Source organism: Mytilus trossulus, chromosome 1 (genome assembly GCF_036588685.1).
Source record: "Mytilus trossulus isolate FHL-02 chromosome 1, PNRI_Mtr1.1.1.hap1, whole genome shotgun sequence".
NCBI lineage: Eukaryota > Metazoa > Mollusca > Bivalvia > Mytilida > Mytilidae > Mytilus > Mytilus trossulus.
Window position 1 is genome coordinate 32,526,656 of NC_086373.1, and position 16,570 is coordinate 32,543,225.

At 31.7% G+C, this 16,570-nt stretch overlaps 1 protein-coding gene across 2 annotated transcripts in view; it reads right to left on the reverse strand.

Moving 5' to 3' along the window:
* Positions 1 to 16,570, reverse strand: part of LOC134721786 (something about silencing protein 10-like) — a 30,847-nt gene that overhangs the window by 1,056 nt on the left and 13,221 nt on the right. Inside the window, exons 1-15 of one of the 2 annotated variants that reach the window (XM_063585003.1) lie at positions 14,559 to 14,688; positions 13,025 to 13,163; positions 12,340 to 12,393; positions 11,440 to 11,581; positions 9,839 to 9,913; positions 7,126 to 7,247; positions 6,670 to 6,756; positions 6,055 to 6,111; positions 4,835 to 4,944; positions 2,870 to 2,966; positions 2,377 to 2,504; positions 1,984 to 2,089; positions 1,289 to 1,383; positions 758 to 869; positions 11 to 118 (exon numbers count right to left, since the gene is read on the reverse strand). In XM_063585003.1, the coding sequence (XP_063441073.1) occupies positions 11 to 118; positions 758 to 869; positions 1,289 to 1,383; positions 1,984 to 2,089; positions 2,377 to 2,504; positions 2,870 to 2,966; positions 4,835 to 4,944; positions 6,055 to 6,111; positions 6,670 to 6,756; positions 7,126 to 7,247; positions 9,839 to 9,913; positions 11,440 to 11,581; positions 12,340 to 12,393; positions 13,025 to 13,163; positions 14,559 to 14,569 (1,443 nt within the window). In that variant the 5' untranslated portion in view covers positions 14,570 to 14,688. Of the gene's footprint in view, positions 1 to 10; positions 119 to 757; positions 870 to 1,288; positions 1,384 to 1,983; positions 2,090 to 2,376; positions 2,505 to 2,869; positions 2,967 to 4,834; positions 4,945 to 6,054; positions 6,112 to 6,669; positions 6,757 to 7,125; positions 7,248 to 9,838; positions 9,914 to 11,439; positions 11,582 to 12,339; positions 12,394 to 13,024; positions 13,164 to 14,558; positions 14,689 to 16,570 lie in introns of those variants that run through there. The other variant, XM_063585012.1, reaches the window with a different exon arrangement.

Here is a 16,570-nt window from a genome sequence, read left to right on the forward strand (position 1 = left end):
GGCAATTTACCTGTCCCTTTCTTCTAATCTTGGCCTTTCTAAATTTGTTCCTTAGTTTTACTCTAGGGTTTCTATCTTCCTTTTTCTTCTTTATCTGTATATTCTTATTTTTCTCAATCTGTAAATGAAATAACACATAGCTTTAGCTAACAAGCTGATTATTTCAAAACTACTGTTACTGCCACACTTTAGTCATTAGAAAATAAAATTTTGATTCTTATATCTCTTAAGCATTTATCAGTGAGCACCAAATAATTTGTTTACTTTCTTTTTTATTTGAAATTTTTAAAAAAAATGTGTAACATCATATAAATATATATACATTTATGTATATGTTTTACTAGACAAGTGTTTGTGACTATCCATAAGAACTTGTGGTAATCCGATTTCAGTACTTTGATTTAGGTTTACTTTGGGATGACATGTACATGGACTTTGAAATAGGAGGTACAAAAGAACATTATTTGAGTAAGATTCTGTGAAAGTTAAACTAAATGATTGAAGCATTTCAAAATCAGCAGAGTTAACACAATTGAGAGAAAGGACAAACACACATACTATGGATGGGCACAACAACATTACATGCAGACAGCCTTAGAAATCACAGGGTATAAATCCTTAGGGCAAAGACATATTTTTCAAAATTATAATTGTATTAGAATGAAATATTTTACATACATTTTTTTTTTTTTTTATAAAAACTGATAATCAAGTTATACAATGTTTGTAACCCTGTCAAAGATCTATCAATACACACCTGATATGTAACTTTTCTTTTACCCTCAAATTCATCCTCATCCCCAACATTTTCATCACCATTCATGTCCTCCATACCATTCATTGCTCCCTCTTCCACTTCCTCACCATCACTGCAAAAAATATCAAATAATGATATATGGGACAATCAAAGTTGACCTCCATAAGCCAACTTAATATTAATGTGTAATCACAAGTGTAAGTTGGAAAATCTTCAAGATTTCAAGGCCATACCGGTCCATTAATTACCCTCATGTGTTTCATACAAAGGTTTCACATCACTATAATTGGTAAAATAGAACTTCAGAGATTTTGTTTCGGGTCAATTGTTTGTGCTACTCTGCTACAGGATTATAGAATTTGACAGTACAAAATATATTTACAATATTCTTTTTTTGGAGTGTATGTGTTTTTGGGTTATTCTGTTAACTTTTTTTACTGTTGTACTTAAAACCTTTATGAGTTATTTAAGATTTTATTAAAGCTAAAATTTCATTTATCTGTACAAAAAAACAATGACTGAATAACAAACCTTTGACCTTTTCCTCCTGATTTCATCATGTTGTAATACTCTAAAGCATCTTTTTCATCTTTCGTTTCATATCTTTTGTCTGTTGAATTCTTCTTCTTCAAATATAAGCAAAAAAACTAATTTTTAAAAATCATTCAAATCTAATTGTATCCTCAAATTTTTCTGATTCATAAGATATTTTTGTCATTAATGCATGCACACTGTAACTCTATCTTAATTTTCTTCAGCAATCAAGTTGTACTTGATATAAATCATTTGAACTTTTACTTCACATTCCATAAGGAAGCATTGTGTTACAGTTAACCTTGAAGCATATACAAACTGAAGAGGAGTCATAGTTTGAAACTGTTGGATAGTTGTCTCTTTGGCAAGGCTTTATAGTAACGTCAAGCTCTTATCAAGAGGACAACATAGAAGAATGATGTTTTAGCATTTGGAGATCTTAAGTATAACACTATCTATATGCATGAATGATTCCAGATTACAGATTCAAGAACGATTTATCTTCTAAACTGGATACAACTTAAAAATTAGAAGAGAAAACAGATGTTTTTGTGACTGACAAGTAGTGGAAAAAGTCGTCAGACATATTAAGTTGGGTTCAAATTTCAAATTTTCCTTTATTTCTCATTAAATGATAGATAAAAATTAAGTGTATGATTACCAAGAATAATAATACATTCTGCTTAATTTACCTTTTTATTAGATTGTAGACCAGATTCATCTTCCTCCGATTCAGAGATCAATTCACTTAATTTCTTCTGCTCTATCCTATCTCTGCTTTGTTTTGATGGCTTCCTCCTGATGAATACACAATTTCAGAATTTCAGAATCAACATCATTCTTTTAGTATGCCCTTATGTCAGAAAGGGAAGTAACAGATACATTTTTAGAACATCTATGTTATGAATGTAAATACTTTTATGGGCAGTTGTAATCTGTAAGAGTGCATCATGTGAGCTAGGTTTTTTGAGATATTATTTATGGTTTTGATTTGTGAAAAAAGCCATCCTGTGAAGATGATGGGACAAAATATATAAGTGTTAACCTGGTGACAAAAAGCAATGATGCATAACAGTGTATTGTACCTTATGAAAGTCTTTTGTGTCGATGCAGGTTCTGCAAAGTGAATTTCTTCTCCTTTGTTTAACTTTTCTAAAATATCCTCGATCTCTGGTCTGACCTTGTCATCAACTGGTTCCAACTGCTTCATTAACTATGAACAAAATAATATATAGCTCAATTGGTGAAACATAGAAATTCTTCTGTCCTGGTTATTGCTTTGAAATTATAAAATATATATTGCTAAATATGAGGTTAAAACTGGAAAATTATGACTGGTTCATTGTTCACTGCTTTTTCATAACAAAATTCTAAATGATAGCACCTGTAGGATACTCTTCCCAGAAAATTTATAAAAAAATTCAATGCAGGCATTTTTTTAACAAATTTTTTAACCTAACTTTGCATCCAAATTACAGATTTTAGTGGTGATATTTGATTGATCGGTTGATTGATGATTGAGTTATGCAGAATTAGGGATATTTGAATGTTCTTTACTGGTATCTATTGAATACTTACATTCCTGTGTTGTACTAGTCTTTTAATGACTGGATGGTTCTGCACAGGAACTTGCTTTGATTTCAACATCATGTAAAAGCTTATGTTTGTACAATAACTAAAAAAAACATTGTAAGTATATTATCATAAAATGAAAATGCTCTTTAGGTTTAAGCATTGATAAAGGTAAAAATCCTCACTTTTGAACAAAAATTATATCATCCCCTTTAGTTCTGAAGTCATCGACTAAAATTATCATAATTACTATAACCACATAACAATATTATAGGTTCTGATAGCAAAGCAAACAAAACAATTCCCTCCAGCCTCAACCCCTTGCTCATCCATTGTATTTATTAAACTATATATATAGAAATGGGTCACGCAAACAGACGTCCCCAGATTATAGGCTACTCAACCTTAGCTAGCAGGCAATAATACCAAGTATATACTTCAGGTAATTAATTTTTTTTTTAGCTGGACAAGATGTTGTATTATTGAATATGGAGATATTAAGCTGCAATATTTTTTTTATGATTTTTGCATTTTTTTCACTGGATTTTTAATAATCCAAAAATATTTGATAAAATAGAATGTGTCCCCAGTACACAGATGCCCCAATCCCACTATTTTGCAATAAAATTAGAAAGATCATACAATAAGGAACATGTGTACTTAGTTTCAAGTTGATTGGACTTCAACTTCATCAATCAAAGAGCAGATTGCTCTGAGGGATACAATTGCCATTGTTTCATTGACACATGTATACATGTAGCTGGATAATATTATTTTTAAAACTAATTCAACTGCACATGTAAAATGGTTACAAAATAGGTAATCCCAGATAAAAGTGCATGAACAATGTAATTAGGCCTATTGTGTTTTATTTTTTGTACTATCAATTGCAAGTTTTCTTTACACAGCAGTCACTGAGACTCAGAATGAGAGAAGGTATTTCACTTCATATCTTATCACCTATTTTCCTACTTTAATTCTAGGAGGAACCCCATTCCTAATTCTTTAAATATTTAATTTCCTTTGGGTCAGTGATCATGACTCCTATCCGTACACATTAATCGGTTTAAATTGCGATCGTTTTTAATATAATACAACGTTTATTGACAGAACGATCTAATACTCTGCGTATTTTGATTCAGCAAGCACAGAAGTTACTTCGGAAGGGAGACAACTCTAACAAAATATGGAAGACTCCATTTCGCCTGAAGGGGTGTTCTACGATGTGGACATTTATTTTAATTTAAATGATGCATTTGATTCTAAATTATGAAACAACAATAAACCTCAATAGCAGACATACAAAGAACTATACGCATGTGCATAATTTCCAAAACAAACCCTGGAGCAAGAACGTATATCTTATGTTTATTAAACGACCGAGATGGTTCTCTTATTTCTTTATGGAAGTACAATCTCAAGTAACAGTTTCATAACGGTAAAAAACTCCACTTCCGTTCTTATATGACAGAAATAGATTTATGGGAATTCATAGAACTCTCACATTTTATCAAAACTGGGAATTCCCTCTGACACGTTTCTAAATTTATAAATACACTAAATATAAATACTGCTTAATTCTGATTTTCCGTGTTGTCAATAACACGCATATAAGTCAAGGGAATTATCAACCATGAAGATTATGAAAAGAATATCATAGGAAAGTTGTTCAAGTTCAATCCCTTTGATTTTTTTTACCTTTTAAAGCAAGACAATCATGAGAATCTGAGATGTTCCTTAATGTTTAGAATAAAACGATTGACGTGAGGGCAATGCTCTGAGCCACCGGTATAAGTCTACAGATTGCTTGAAAGCAATCGTATCCAAAAAACTATCATGACCAAAAACTTTAACCTAAGCTGGACAAATGGACAAACAGACGTACAGACCAGAAAACATATTGGCCCTGTACAATTGTAGGTGGGGCATAATTAGTATTATGCAAGATTGTTTTCATTTTTGACCACTTACTTGAGTAACAGTTTGAACTTGGTTTCCACATATTCTGCAGCTTTGCCATGTATTTTTCCATCCTTGACTAATGTCAGAAGGGGATGATAGATGTCCTTTACCTCTGTCATCTACAACAAATCATCACTCATTACAAACTTTTACTTGGAAATCAAAGAAACACGTCTTGCATTATTCGATGAAATATAACTGGTAGTGGTATATTTGAATGCACAATTTAATCTCATTCTTTTAAATATCATGTGTTTTAAAGAATTTTCAGGATCCTCTGGCTTTGAATTTTTGAAAAACTAATGCTTTTCTACCTCAGGAATAGATTACATTAGCTGTATTTGGCAAAACTTGTAGAAATTTTCGGTCCTCAATGCTCTTCAGCATTGTATTCTATTTGGCCTTTAAAACAATTTTTGATTTGAGCGTCACTGATGAGTCTTTTGTAGACGAAACGTGCACCTGACATAAATATAATTTTTCATCCTGGTATCTATGATGAGTTCATTTGTTGGATTATTGCACATCTTCGAAAAAAATGAAGACTGTATTTCATTGGCTGATTTAATAATTACCAGAACAAAAAGACAACCAGTGTTGTCGGATCCTTGTAAGCAAAGCTTTGACACAAAATCTGTATTTTATTCAGGTTGCATTTTGAACCTCAGTTCAATCCTTGATTTTCTCTGGTCTCAAGGATGAACTTTATAAACAAGTGTTCATGTATCACCCCTCTACGACGGTGGTAAAGCGGGTGCTTGCACAGAAAAAAGTGAAATAAGACATAATTTCACGTTGAACATGAAATAATTTCTGTTATTGTTGCACGAAAAATAAAGACTTTGATGTGAACCTTTTGTGACTGGGTCATTGTCTTCTTGTATATATAAACTCTCTGTTTTACTTGATATTCCCGATTTAGTATACACATTAATGATATAAATGGTTTACGGCTTTAAAAAAGTATTTCTTGACGATCCCTGCCAAGTGTTTGCATTTTATTTGAAAAATACCAAGCAAACAAATAAGCATTTGAAAATCATGATGCACGTAAAATTAAATAAGCAAAACACGTTGAACGAGGCACCTGTCTTGCACGACTGAACGTCAAATAAAAAAGTAAAAACATGTTGAGCGTCAAATAAAAAATGGCGATCACGTTGCACGAAAAATAACCCTTTACCACCATCCTCTACATTACAATAATCTGGTTTAGATTTGATTCTTACCTTTACTTTAAAATCTTCAATCAGGGTCATCAGTTCAGGTGATTCTTTCTTCAGCAGCTATTCATGTAAAGACACAATTCAATAATTTAACATTAACAGCTATTCATGTAAAGACACAATTCAATAGAGTAACATTAAGAGCTATTCATGTAAAGACACAATTCAATAGAGTAACATTAAGAGCTATTCATGTAAAGACACAATTCAATATTTCAACACTAACAGCTATTCATGTAAAGACACAATTCAATAATTCAACATCAACAGATATTCATGTGAAGACACAATTCAATAATTTAACATTAACAGCCATTCATGAAAAGAAACAGTAAAATAATTCAACATTAAAAGCTATTCACATAAAATACACCATTCAATAGTGAAACAGCTATTCATGTGAAGACCCAGACACAATTCAATTGTTTAACATAAACAGATATTCATGTAAAGATTTCAATATTTTTTAACAGACACATAAAATCCTACTAATGTTTATACCAAAAAGTTGTTACAAGTAAAAATATATTTCACAATTAAACACAAAAGCATGATAATTAATAGCTGCTCCATTTAACCTATGTATTTTCTGAAAATCAAATCGAAATAAAAGTTTACCTTAATTTTTTCTTGTTTTGATAGTTTTGTCAAATCTTTTATAATCTTCTCTTCTTCTTTGTCTTTTTCCTCTACAACTTTTGTTTTCTGTAATAATGAAATAACATTTAAAGACAGCTACTAGATAATATGTTTCTATATCATAAATTCCTTTTCTTACACATACATAAAAAAACTTATTGTAAAACAAAACTTTATGGGGAAAGCATGTTCTTTTCTCTTATAAATGAGACAATATTGAGACATCTTGACAAGAGTTCTGTTTTTTATTTTTATTTATGTAGACACAAAAGAGCAGTCAATCATGAAAGTTGAAACCTGATTATACTTATTCTAAATGTACTTCTTAATCCACTTTGTTTGCTATAAAGATTATGTGTTTACTTTGAATAAGTCCTATTCATCAAGTTCTGCTGCATTTAATGATTTTTTCCTTTAAAAAGATTATGTATTTACTTTAAATATGTCTAAATCAAAGTCCTGTTCATCCAGTTCAGCTGCCATCTTTTTCTGTAGAGCCAGGGCTTCCTTTTCTTCCATTACAGCAGCTGCTTCTTCATCTTCAGAACCTGACAGATCTTTTGAAGGAAACAAATACATGTAAATATTATTAATGATTGAAAGGATATTATAATCTATTGTATCAATTAACCAAATTTTAGCTTTAGAAACTAGAGAGCCTGTGTCGCTCACCTTGGTCTATGTGAATAACTCCTTAGGGGGTAAATTTACCATTTCGGTCATATTGACTTATTTGTAAATCTTACTTTGCTGAACATTATTGCTGTTAACATTTTATCTCTATCTATAGTAATAGTCAAGATAATGACCAAAAACAGCAAAATTTCCTTAAAATTACCAATTCAGTGGCAGCAACCCAACAACAGGTTGTCAGATTCATCTGAAAATTTCAGGGCATAAAGATTTTGACCTGATAAACAGTTTTACCACTTGTCAGATTTGCTCTAAATGCTTTGGTTTTTGAGTTATAAGCCAAAAACTGCATTTTACCCCTATGTTCTATTTTTAGCCATGGCTTCCATTTTGGTTGGATGGCCAGGTCAACAGACACATTTTTTAAACTAGATACTCCAAAAATGATTGTGGTCAAGTTTGGAATAATTTGGCCCAGTAGTTTCAGAGGGGAAGATTTTGGTAAAGGACAACTAAAATTTACGAAAAATGGTTAAAAATTGACTGTAAAGGGCAATAATTCCTAAAGGTGTCAATTGACCATTTCGGTCATGTTGACTTATTTGTAAATCTTACTTTGCTGAACATTATTGCTGTTTAGTTTATCTCTATCTATAATAATAGTCAAGATAATGACCAAAAACAGCAAAATTTCAGTAAAATTACCAATTCAGGGGCAACAACCCAACAAATGGTTGTCCAATTCATCTGAAAATTTCAGGGCAGATAGATCTTGACCTGATTAACAATTTTACCCAGACAGATTTGCTCTAAATGCTTTGATTTTGAGTTATTAGCCAAAATCTGCATTTTACCCCTATGTTCTATTTTTAGCCATGGCGGCCATCTTGGTTGGTTTGCCAGGTCACGGGACACATTTTTTAAACTAGATACCACAATGATGATTGTGGCCAAGTTTAGTTTAATTTGGCCTAGTAATTTTAAAGGAGAAGATTTTTGTAAAAGTTAACGACGACAAACGCAGGACGACGATGGACGACGGACGCCAAGTGATGGGAAAAGCTCACTTGGCCCTTTAGGCCAGGTGAGCTAAAAAGATGGTTGTCATAATAGAAGGCAATTTTCCCCAAATTAGATAGAAATTGGTACATTAAATATTTTTAAAAATCTGCATTTTTTTAATATAACTCCTTAATGTGGATGTAAATTCAAACTAGAGGCTCTCAAGAGCCTGTGTCGCTCACCTGTTACTGTATTTACTGATGTCAATCATCTTGGTTAGTAGGTGGGGTCATTAGACACTTTTTTTAAATAGATACCATGGTAATGATTGTGGCCACATTTAGTTTAAGAAGGCCCATAATTTTAGAAAAGAAGATTTTAAGTTACAAAAATGACGAAAAGTTGTTCAAAATTGATTATAGAGGGCAATAACTCCTTAAGGGGTACTCTTACAATTTTTATCATGTTGACTTATTTGTAGATCTTACTTTGCTGAACAAAATTGCTGTTTACAGTTTAACTCTATCTATAATAGTATTCAAGATAATAACCAAAAACTGCGAAATTTCCTTAAAATTACCAATTTTAGGGCAGCAACCCAACAATGAGTTGTCAGATTCATCTGAAAATTTGCGAGGGGATAGATCTTATTCTGATTGACATTTCAATCTTGAAAGATTTACCCTAAATGTCTTAGTTTTAAAGATATGAATCAAAAACTGCATTTTACCACTATGTTCTTATTTTAGACATGTCAGCCATTTTGTTTGGAAGGCGGAGTCATCGGACACATTTTTTAAACTATATACCACAATGATAATTATGGCCAAGTTTGGTTTAATTTTGCCATGTAGTTTCAGAGAAGAAGATTTTTGTACAAGTTACAAAAACTGACGAAAATTTGTTAAAAATTGACTATAAAGGGCAATAACTCCTTAAGGGGTTGACTGACAATTTTGGTCATGTTGACTTATTTGTAGGTTTTACTTTGCTGTACATTATTGCTGTTTACAGTTTATCTCTATCTATAATAGTATTCAAGATAATAACCAAAAACTGCGAAATTTCCTTAAAATAACCAATTCAGGGGCAGCAACCTAACAACGGGTTGTCAGATTCATCTGAAAATTTCAGGGCAGATAGATCTTGACCTGATAAACAATTTTACCCCATGTCAGATTTGCTCTAAATGCTTTGTTTTTTGAGTTATAAGCCAAAAACTGCATTTTACCCCTATGTTCTATTTTTAGCCATGGCAGCCATCTTGGTTGGTTGGCGGGGTCACCGGACACATTTTTTAAACTAGATACCCTAATGATGATTATAGCCAAGTTTGGTTAAATTTGGCCCAGTAGTTTCAGAGGAGAAGATTTTTGTAAAAGTTTACGGACGACGGAAGACAGACGACGGACGCAGGACGACGGACGCCAAGTGATGAGAAAAGCTCACTTGACCTTTCAGGTCAGGTGAGCTAAAAATGGTATAAATAATAAGTAACTAAGGTTACACTTACCCAAATCTTCATCTTCAACATCTCCACCATAATACTTTGACTTTTTGATTCCCCAAGCTTTTGAGTCTGGTAAACCTATAAAGAATAACAAACTTTTAACATTACTTTTCATGCAATCTTGTTTGTGGAATCCTTTAATCATCACCTCAATACTTAAATTTCTAAATCAATTTAAATAATTGTTTTAGGCTAATAAAAAAAACATGGTTCCTTAAAACAGTAAACTTGCAATAGAATTATGGAAAATTGTTGTATAATACTTCTTAAATTAAACATCTGCATCAAATGTTCTTCATTCTTATGAACATATTTTTTTCAGACTGCATAAGTTAGATGATTTTTTATGAATTCATTAACTCAAATTTAATAATCTTTTACATGTTAATTTGTTGTGAAATCTTAACATCTCCATCTATTTTTGAGACAACAATTATCTCCCCTTATGCCAAACTGTACAAGTAATGATCTACAATAAAGACTTTATAAATTCAGAAATGAATATATATAATTGTTTAATTTTATTTAAATCTACAGTATACCATTAAGTAAACTAGTGTGTATGACTTAAAATTTTATTCATGTTTTTATATCAATTCAGAGGTTGACTTATTGAAAAGATTGTCTATTACTGAAGACCACATATACAATGTATATTATATTGACCTCTAGATGTTTTTTTAATTTGTATGTGTTGCTGTAACATGAACATACATATATACCAAACATCAACTTTTTTTCATTCAAGTGGGTCTCATTGGGGTCTAAGCGTGACACAGGATTGCTGATTTTTTGTAAGTGTGACACGTGAAAGTCAAAGGAGTAAGTTCGGTAAGGGCGATATTTTTTTGCCCCAATTATAAAGTTTATAGTTACAAGATAATAAATGTTTTAAGTTGCCTTAAAGACATGTTAGAAAGTTAAACAGAACTGTGTTTGTCAAAGTTTAATTCTAACACGTCGATTTTTACATCCAAAAAAGGTCAAGATAAGGGATTTTGGTGAAATTTGACAAAATCAGCTAGATTTCAACCAAATAAAGGACCAGGAAACATAGAGCCCAGGCGTCGACAAGCTTAAGATTCAAATAAGACATGTGAAATGTCTTCACAAACATTATTTTAATAGATCTTTGTTGTCGACGTATGCGCTCTATGTTTCCTGTCCAATAATCTATGGAAATTCACCTATTTTCATTGATTTTTTCGTGAAAAATCAATGAGTACAACTTGTGACGTCATAATGAAACGCAGAAACGTAAAATTTTCAACAAAATGGTTTATATCCTAGCTAGTTAATGTATTAGCTATAATTTTTCGTCATATTGGTCGATAAATCCGAATTTGAAATTTACGCTAAAAAGGGGGGCCATTTTAGGACCTTATCGAACATACTCCTTTGTCGTGAAAACAAGAAATGAGGTCTTGCAGGACCCGGGAAATGACAAAAAAAATGAGAATTGCTTATGTACATAGTGTAAGCAGGATACAGGAATCAGACAAAACAGTAAGCGGGATCCGGGATCGGAACCCCCCAATGAGACCCACATTAAAGGTTGAACAACAAATTTTCTATTTAACCAGAAGTAGGTTAACGTTATATACCAGCTTCTTCATCCTCATCTTCTTCCAGATCACTTCCCATTGCATCTTTTTTCTTGAATCTTTTAATCTGACGTAACTGCTGTTGATAATTTCTTATTTCTTCATCACTTTCGTCACTATCGACAAGACCCAAAACTTCATCCTATAACAAAAAGAGATTTACAATATATTTATTACACATTATTATATGTTTGGTTTCTGTTGTTTAGCATAAACTAGTTAGTTCATCCTAAAGGATATAGTGTGCTATTAAAAATAACTAAATCTTTTATTTATCTTTCAACAGTTTTTTTCCTTATAAAGTTAAGTTATTCCTTTGTGTCAATTCAAAGGCATCTTCTGGTTCTATCATTGAGACAAAACAAAGATGGAAATAATCTGATAGCACCTTTTTAGAAATACCTGAATTCAATAAAATGATCCTTTTCAAAATAAAACAAATAGTAACAAGCATTTTGAGAGTATTGCATGGCAAAACATATTCCACTACCCGTTAAAAATTAATTGTACTATAAAACAAATATCAAATCAACATCTTTGAGCATGACAAAAATAAGCAAGGAAAACTGATCATTTGAGTGAATTTTCAAAGGACCATAACTCATAAATTTATCAAATCAAAACAAAATTCAAATTTTATCTGTAACTTGTCATGATAAAACAACATAACAATGCGTACCAACATAACAAAGCAAAATTTTCAAACACGAAGAAATAAGTGTGGAAAACTTATTTGCCAGACTATTTAATGGGCAGACAGACAGACGGAGTACAAATCTAAAGTCCCCTTCGACTTCATCGCCAGGGGACTAAAAATCTAATTGGTAAAAAAATGCTCAAGAAATTATACATTCAACAGAAGACTTTAAAAGATGTCCTGTCAAACTTTGAATTATTTACCTCTGATTCTGATTCCATGTCAGCATCATCTTGTATTCCTTTTCCTAGCAAAACCTATAAATGGTAAGAGAAAATGAATTTTAAGAAAGGAAATTATAAAGTCTATTTTGTGTACGTCAATGAAGGTTACAAAATACTTTACATGTTCAACTACCCATATAGATACTCTTTGGAATACTATTTCTTTGTTTCCTTATTGTTCTGTGGACAATGCATGTTAAGGAAAAAGATTTTCACAATTCTGATTAAGTACAAAGAATAAAAATTTGATAGAGTCAAAATAAGCATATTGAAAAAGTAACAGAGAGACATAAATGTATTTTTTTGTAATTTAACAGCCCATATCTTAGTGGTCAGACTATCCATATCATTTTTTAAATTAAGTTCAATCAAGAAATGATGGCTAGTGTGCTGTAGAAATAAAATGATGTGCCACCAAGAAGCCTTATTCATTCTTTTAATGTATGACTTAAGCTTGAAGCAATTATTTACTGTATAGCGGGTTATTTTCCAATCTTCAAGTCAAGTTCCGCCATTGTAAAAGGGCATATATGCAAATTTATTGATAAAAGTTTTGAATCTGCAAAAATAATAATCGCCAAAATGTTTCATATATAGACACCTTAGTCAATGAAAATCATGGAATTTTACACATGCAAAAATCACCCGCTATACAGTATCTTACCTTGTCCTTTTTAGCATGAAATACATCAATATCATCCATGAAATACTCCTCAGAGGTAGGATCAGGTTGATTCTCTTTCCTGAGAGCATCTTCATCATCACTGTTATATACAGCTACTTTCTCTTTCCCTCCTTTTCTCCTGAAAAAATATATTATAAGCAATAAATTAACACAAAAAGTTAAAATATAATATAAACATTGATAAAATTATATAACTAGAACCCATATGTAACCAGCTATTATTTGAACTTGGAATTATTTTTAATTATGGAATTTGCATAATTTCTTGTGTTTGAAATTTTTGATAAATTCCAGGTTTATTCTGTATCATGATGTTTGGAGCAGTGCATAACACTTTGAGGACTTTGAGAGTGAAATACGCCGTACTCGGTGTGATTCGGATTAACACAGAAATCTGAAAAAACGATATTGAATCGATCCGTTTGAATGGAACTGTATATGTTTCATGTTTTTATCTTTACAAAATTGCTGATATTTGTGGAATTGTAATTTGCTAATAAACTATGAAAACTTGCTAGTATTATGTTTTGTAAAGCCAAATATGAAGGATCAGAGACTCAAGATTCCGATACCTACTCTTTATACGGTCTGGGGTAAAATATGTAAAAGTTGACACAGAAATACACAACTTAAAAACCCCTCCAAACCCCTCCGGTTACACATATTTTGAACTTGAATGTAAATATTTTTTGATTGAGTTAAGTCTGCCAATTGATATTTTATCATGTGTTTTTCTATGTTGTGATGTTATGCTATTGTTTCAGAAAAAGGGAGAAGGTTTGAATCCCCAAATGTTTGCACCTGTCCTAAGTAAGGAATCTGATGTATAGTAGTTGTTGTTTGTTTAGATATACGTGTTTCTCGTTTCTTGTTTTTTTTATATAGATTAGATCGCATGTTTTCCCGTTTGAATGGTTTAACACTAGTAATTTTGGGGCCCTTCAATAGCTTGTTGTTCGGTGTGAGCCAAGGCACCCTGTTGAAAGCCGTACATTAACCTATAATGGTTTACCTTTTTTTTTTAAATTGTTATTTGGATGGAGAGTTGTCTCATAATTTGGCACTCACCACATCTTCCTAGTCCTATAACATATGACTTCCCATTGTTATTCAATTTTTAACGTTTTCATACCGATATTTTTATTTTTTATTTTGGGTGGCACATTGATAGTAAAAAGAAAATATCAGAACAGCAAATAGAAATAGTGAATAATGCCCCCGAGGTCATATGTTATAGGACTACACATCTTCCTATATCTAAATATGCAGTTCGTAAAAAAAATGTGTATGTGGGACAATGAAGTTCTGAATTGCCTTCAAGTAATCTATCTCTCTATAAAATAAAATAAGAACCAGAAAAGGGGGTGTTGTCACTTTTGCTGAGTGCCACATGGAACTCAAGATGAGCTGTAAAACGTCGTTATAGGTTAAACGGACATGTCGTGGTACAAAGAACAACATAATTTCTCTTGTAAAACAGAGGAGGAATAGATAATAAACTTTTCTTTCTCACTTTTTGGGCATTTTCAATGTTTTCTATTCACACGTGCGTGGTTTTGTTTTCTTTCGTATTAACTTCCGGTTTATACTTTCTGAATCTCTGTTTTAGAGAGTACCGAATAATGATAGTGTAAAAGTCAAAATTACCTTTGAAAGCTAACCTTATGATAATTTGGTGAAAAGGGTTTTAGAATAAAAGAATCTAAAAATCCAAAATAATTAAATACAAGTTGGTTTCCAATAAAAAAAAAAATTAAAAAAAAAGGCAACACGTGAACTCAGTATTTTTTATTCATTTAAAATACAATACAGAGTGATTGCCCCTGATTTTGTGTCATAATCTCATCTTAGAACCATTGCTATACCAATGGAATATCGAATTCGGAGATATTTCGGATTGACTTATGTCTTAATTTTATACTCATTAATACGATGAACAGTTTACCTGAACATTTTGTTTGTGTACTGCACAAAAGCAAAAAAGGGAATTATCAAAATAAAAAATGTTTCCCTGGTCATAATCTCAATTCAGATTTCCAATGGAGTAGTTTGCAGCCATAATAACCCATTTGAGAAATCATAAACGTCTTCAATTAGAAAATGACATACATAATCATAGCTACAGTTTGTAATATTAAATTATTTAATACATAAAATTGAGAATGGAAATGGGAAATGTGTCAAAGAGACAAAAAAAAACCCAGCAGAAGGTCACCAACAGGTCTTCAATGTAACGAGAAATTCCCGCACCCAGAGGCGTCCTTCAGCTGGCCCCTAAACAAATATATACTAGTTCAGTGATAATGAACGCCATACTAATTTCCAAATTGTACACAAGAAACTAAAATTAAAATAATACAAGACTAAGAGAGGCCATAGGCTCCTGACTTGGGACAGGCGCAAAAAAGCGGCGGGGTTAAACATATTTGTGAGATCTCAACCCTCACCCTATACCTCTAACCAATGTAGAAAAGTAAACGCATATAAACAATACGAACATTAAAATTCAGTTCAAGAGAAGTCCGAGTGATGTCAGAAGATGTAACCAAAGAAAATAAACAAAATGACAATAATACATAAATAACAACAGACTACTAGCAGTTAACTGACATGCCAGCTCCAGACTTCAATTAAACTGACTGAAAGATTATGATTTCATCATATGAACATCAGGCACAATCCTTCCCGTTAGGGGTTTTATAGTATCATACCATCATAACATATATGAGAAGAACATAACATGTGTCATGCCAACAACTGTTTTTAGAATAAATGTGTTTAGTTCCGACGCAAAGACCTTATCAGTGACTCAATATCAACGCCAAAATATGCAATCTTTAATGACTTGACAACAGTATCGTAATTATATCCCTTCTTAATAAGTCTATTCAAAGGTTTTGTAAGTTTCTGAGGTAAATACTAACACCTTTGTGCTTTATAAAGAATATTTCCATAAAAAATTACTCCATTACTCTTCCTTTAAATTTATATGTTTTGTACTTACCGGTAAGTATTTGTCCATTAACCAGGACACCCTTGTTTTCTGCTACTAATGCCTAAAAGCCATTTCTTACTATCCCTTTGTGGAACGAAACTTTATGGTATAATTTTAAAAGATCTATACACAATTCCACAGTTATTGTATAGGAACTAGAAAAATGCTTATTTGGGCCCTTTTGGACCCTTAATACTAAACTGTAAGGACCATAACCACCAAAATCAATCCCAACCTTCCTTTTGTGTTCATAAACCTTGTGTCTAAATTTCATTGATTTTTATTTACTTGTACTAAAATTTATTGTCCAGAAACCAAATGTCTTCGAACGACAACAATGTGATACCAATATATGACTAAATTTTTTTGTGGTCGTATAAAAAATATGTTGCATTGGTTTTTTTGTTGGTTCTTGTTCCAGTGTTGTGTCATTTATGTAGGATTCACATCTGGCGTTTTTTAGTTTCCTCTTCTGAACACTGATAAATATTTACATAAATCCATATTATATGAAGAGGACATACAGAAAT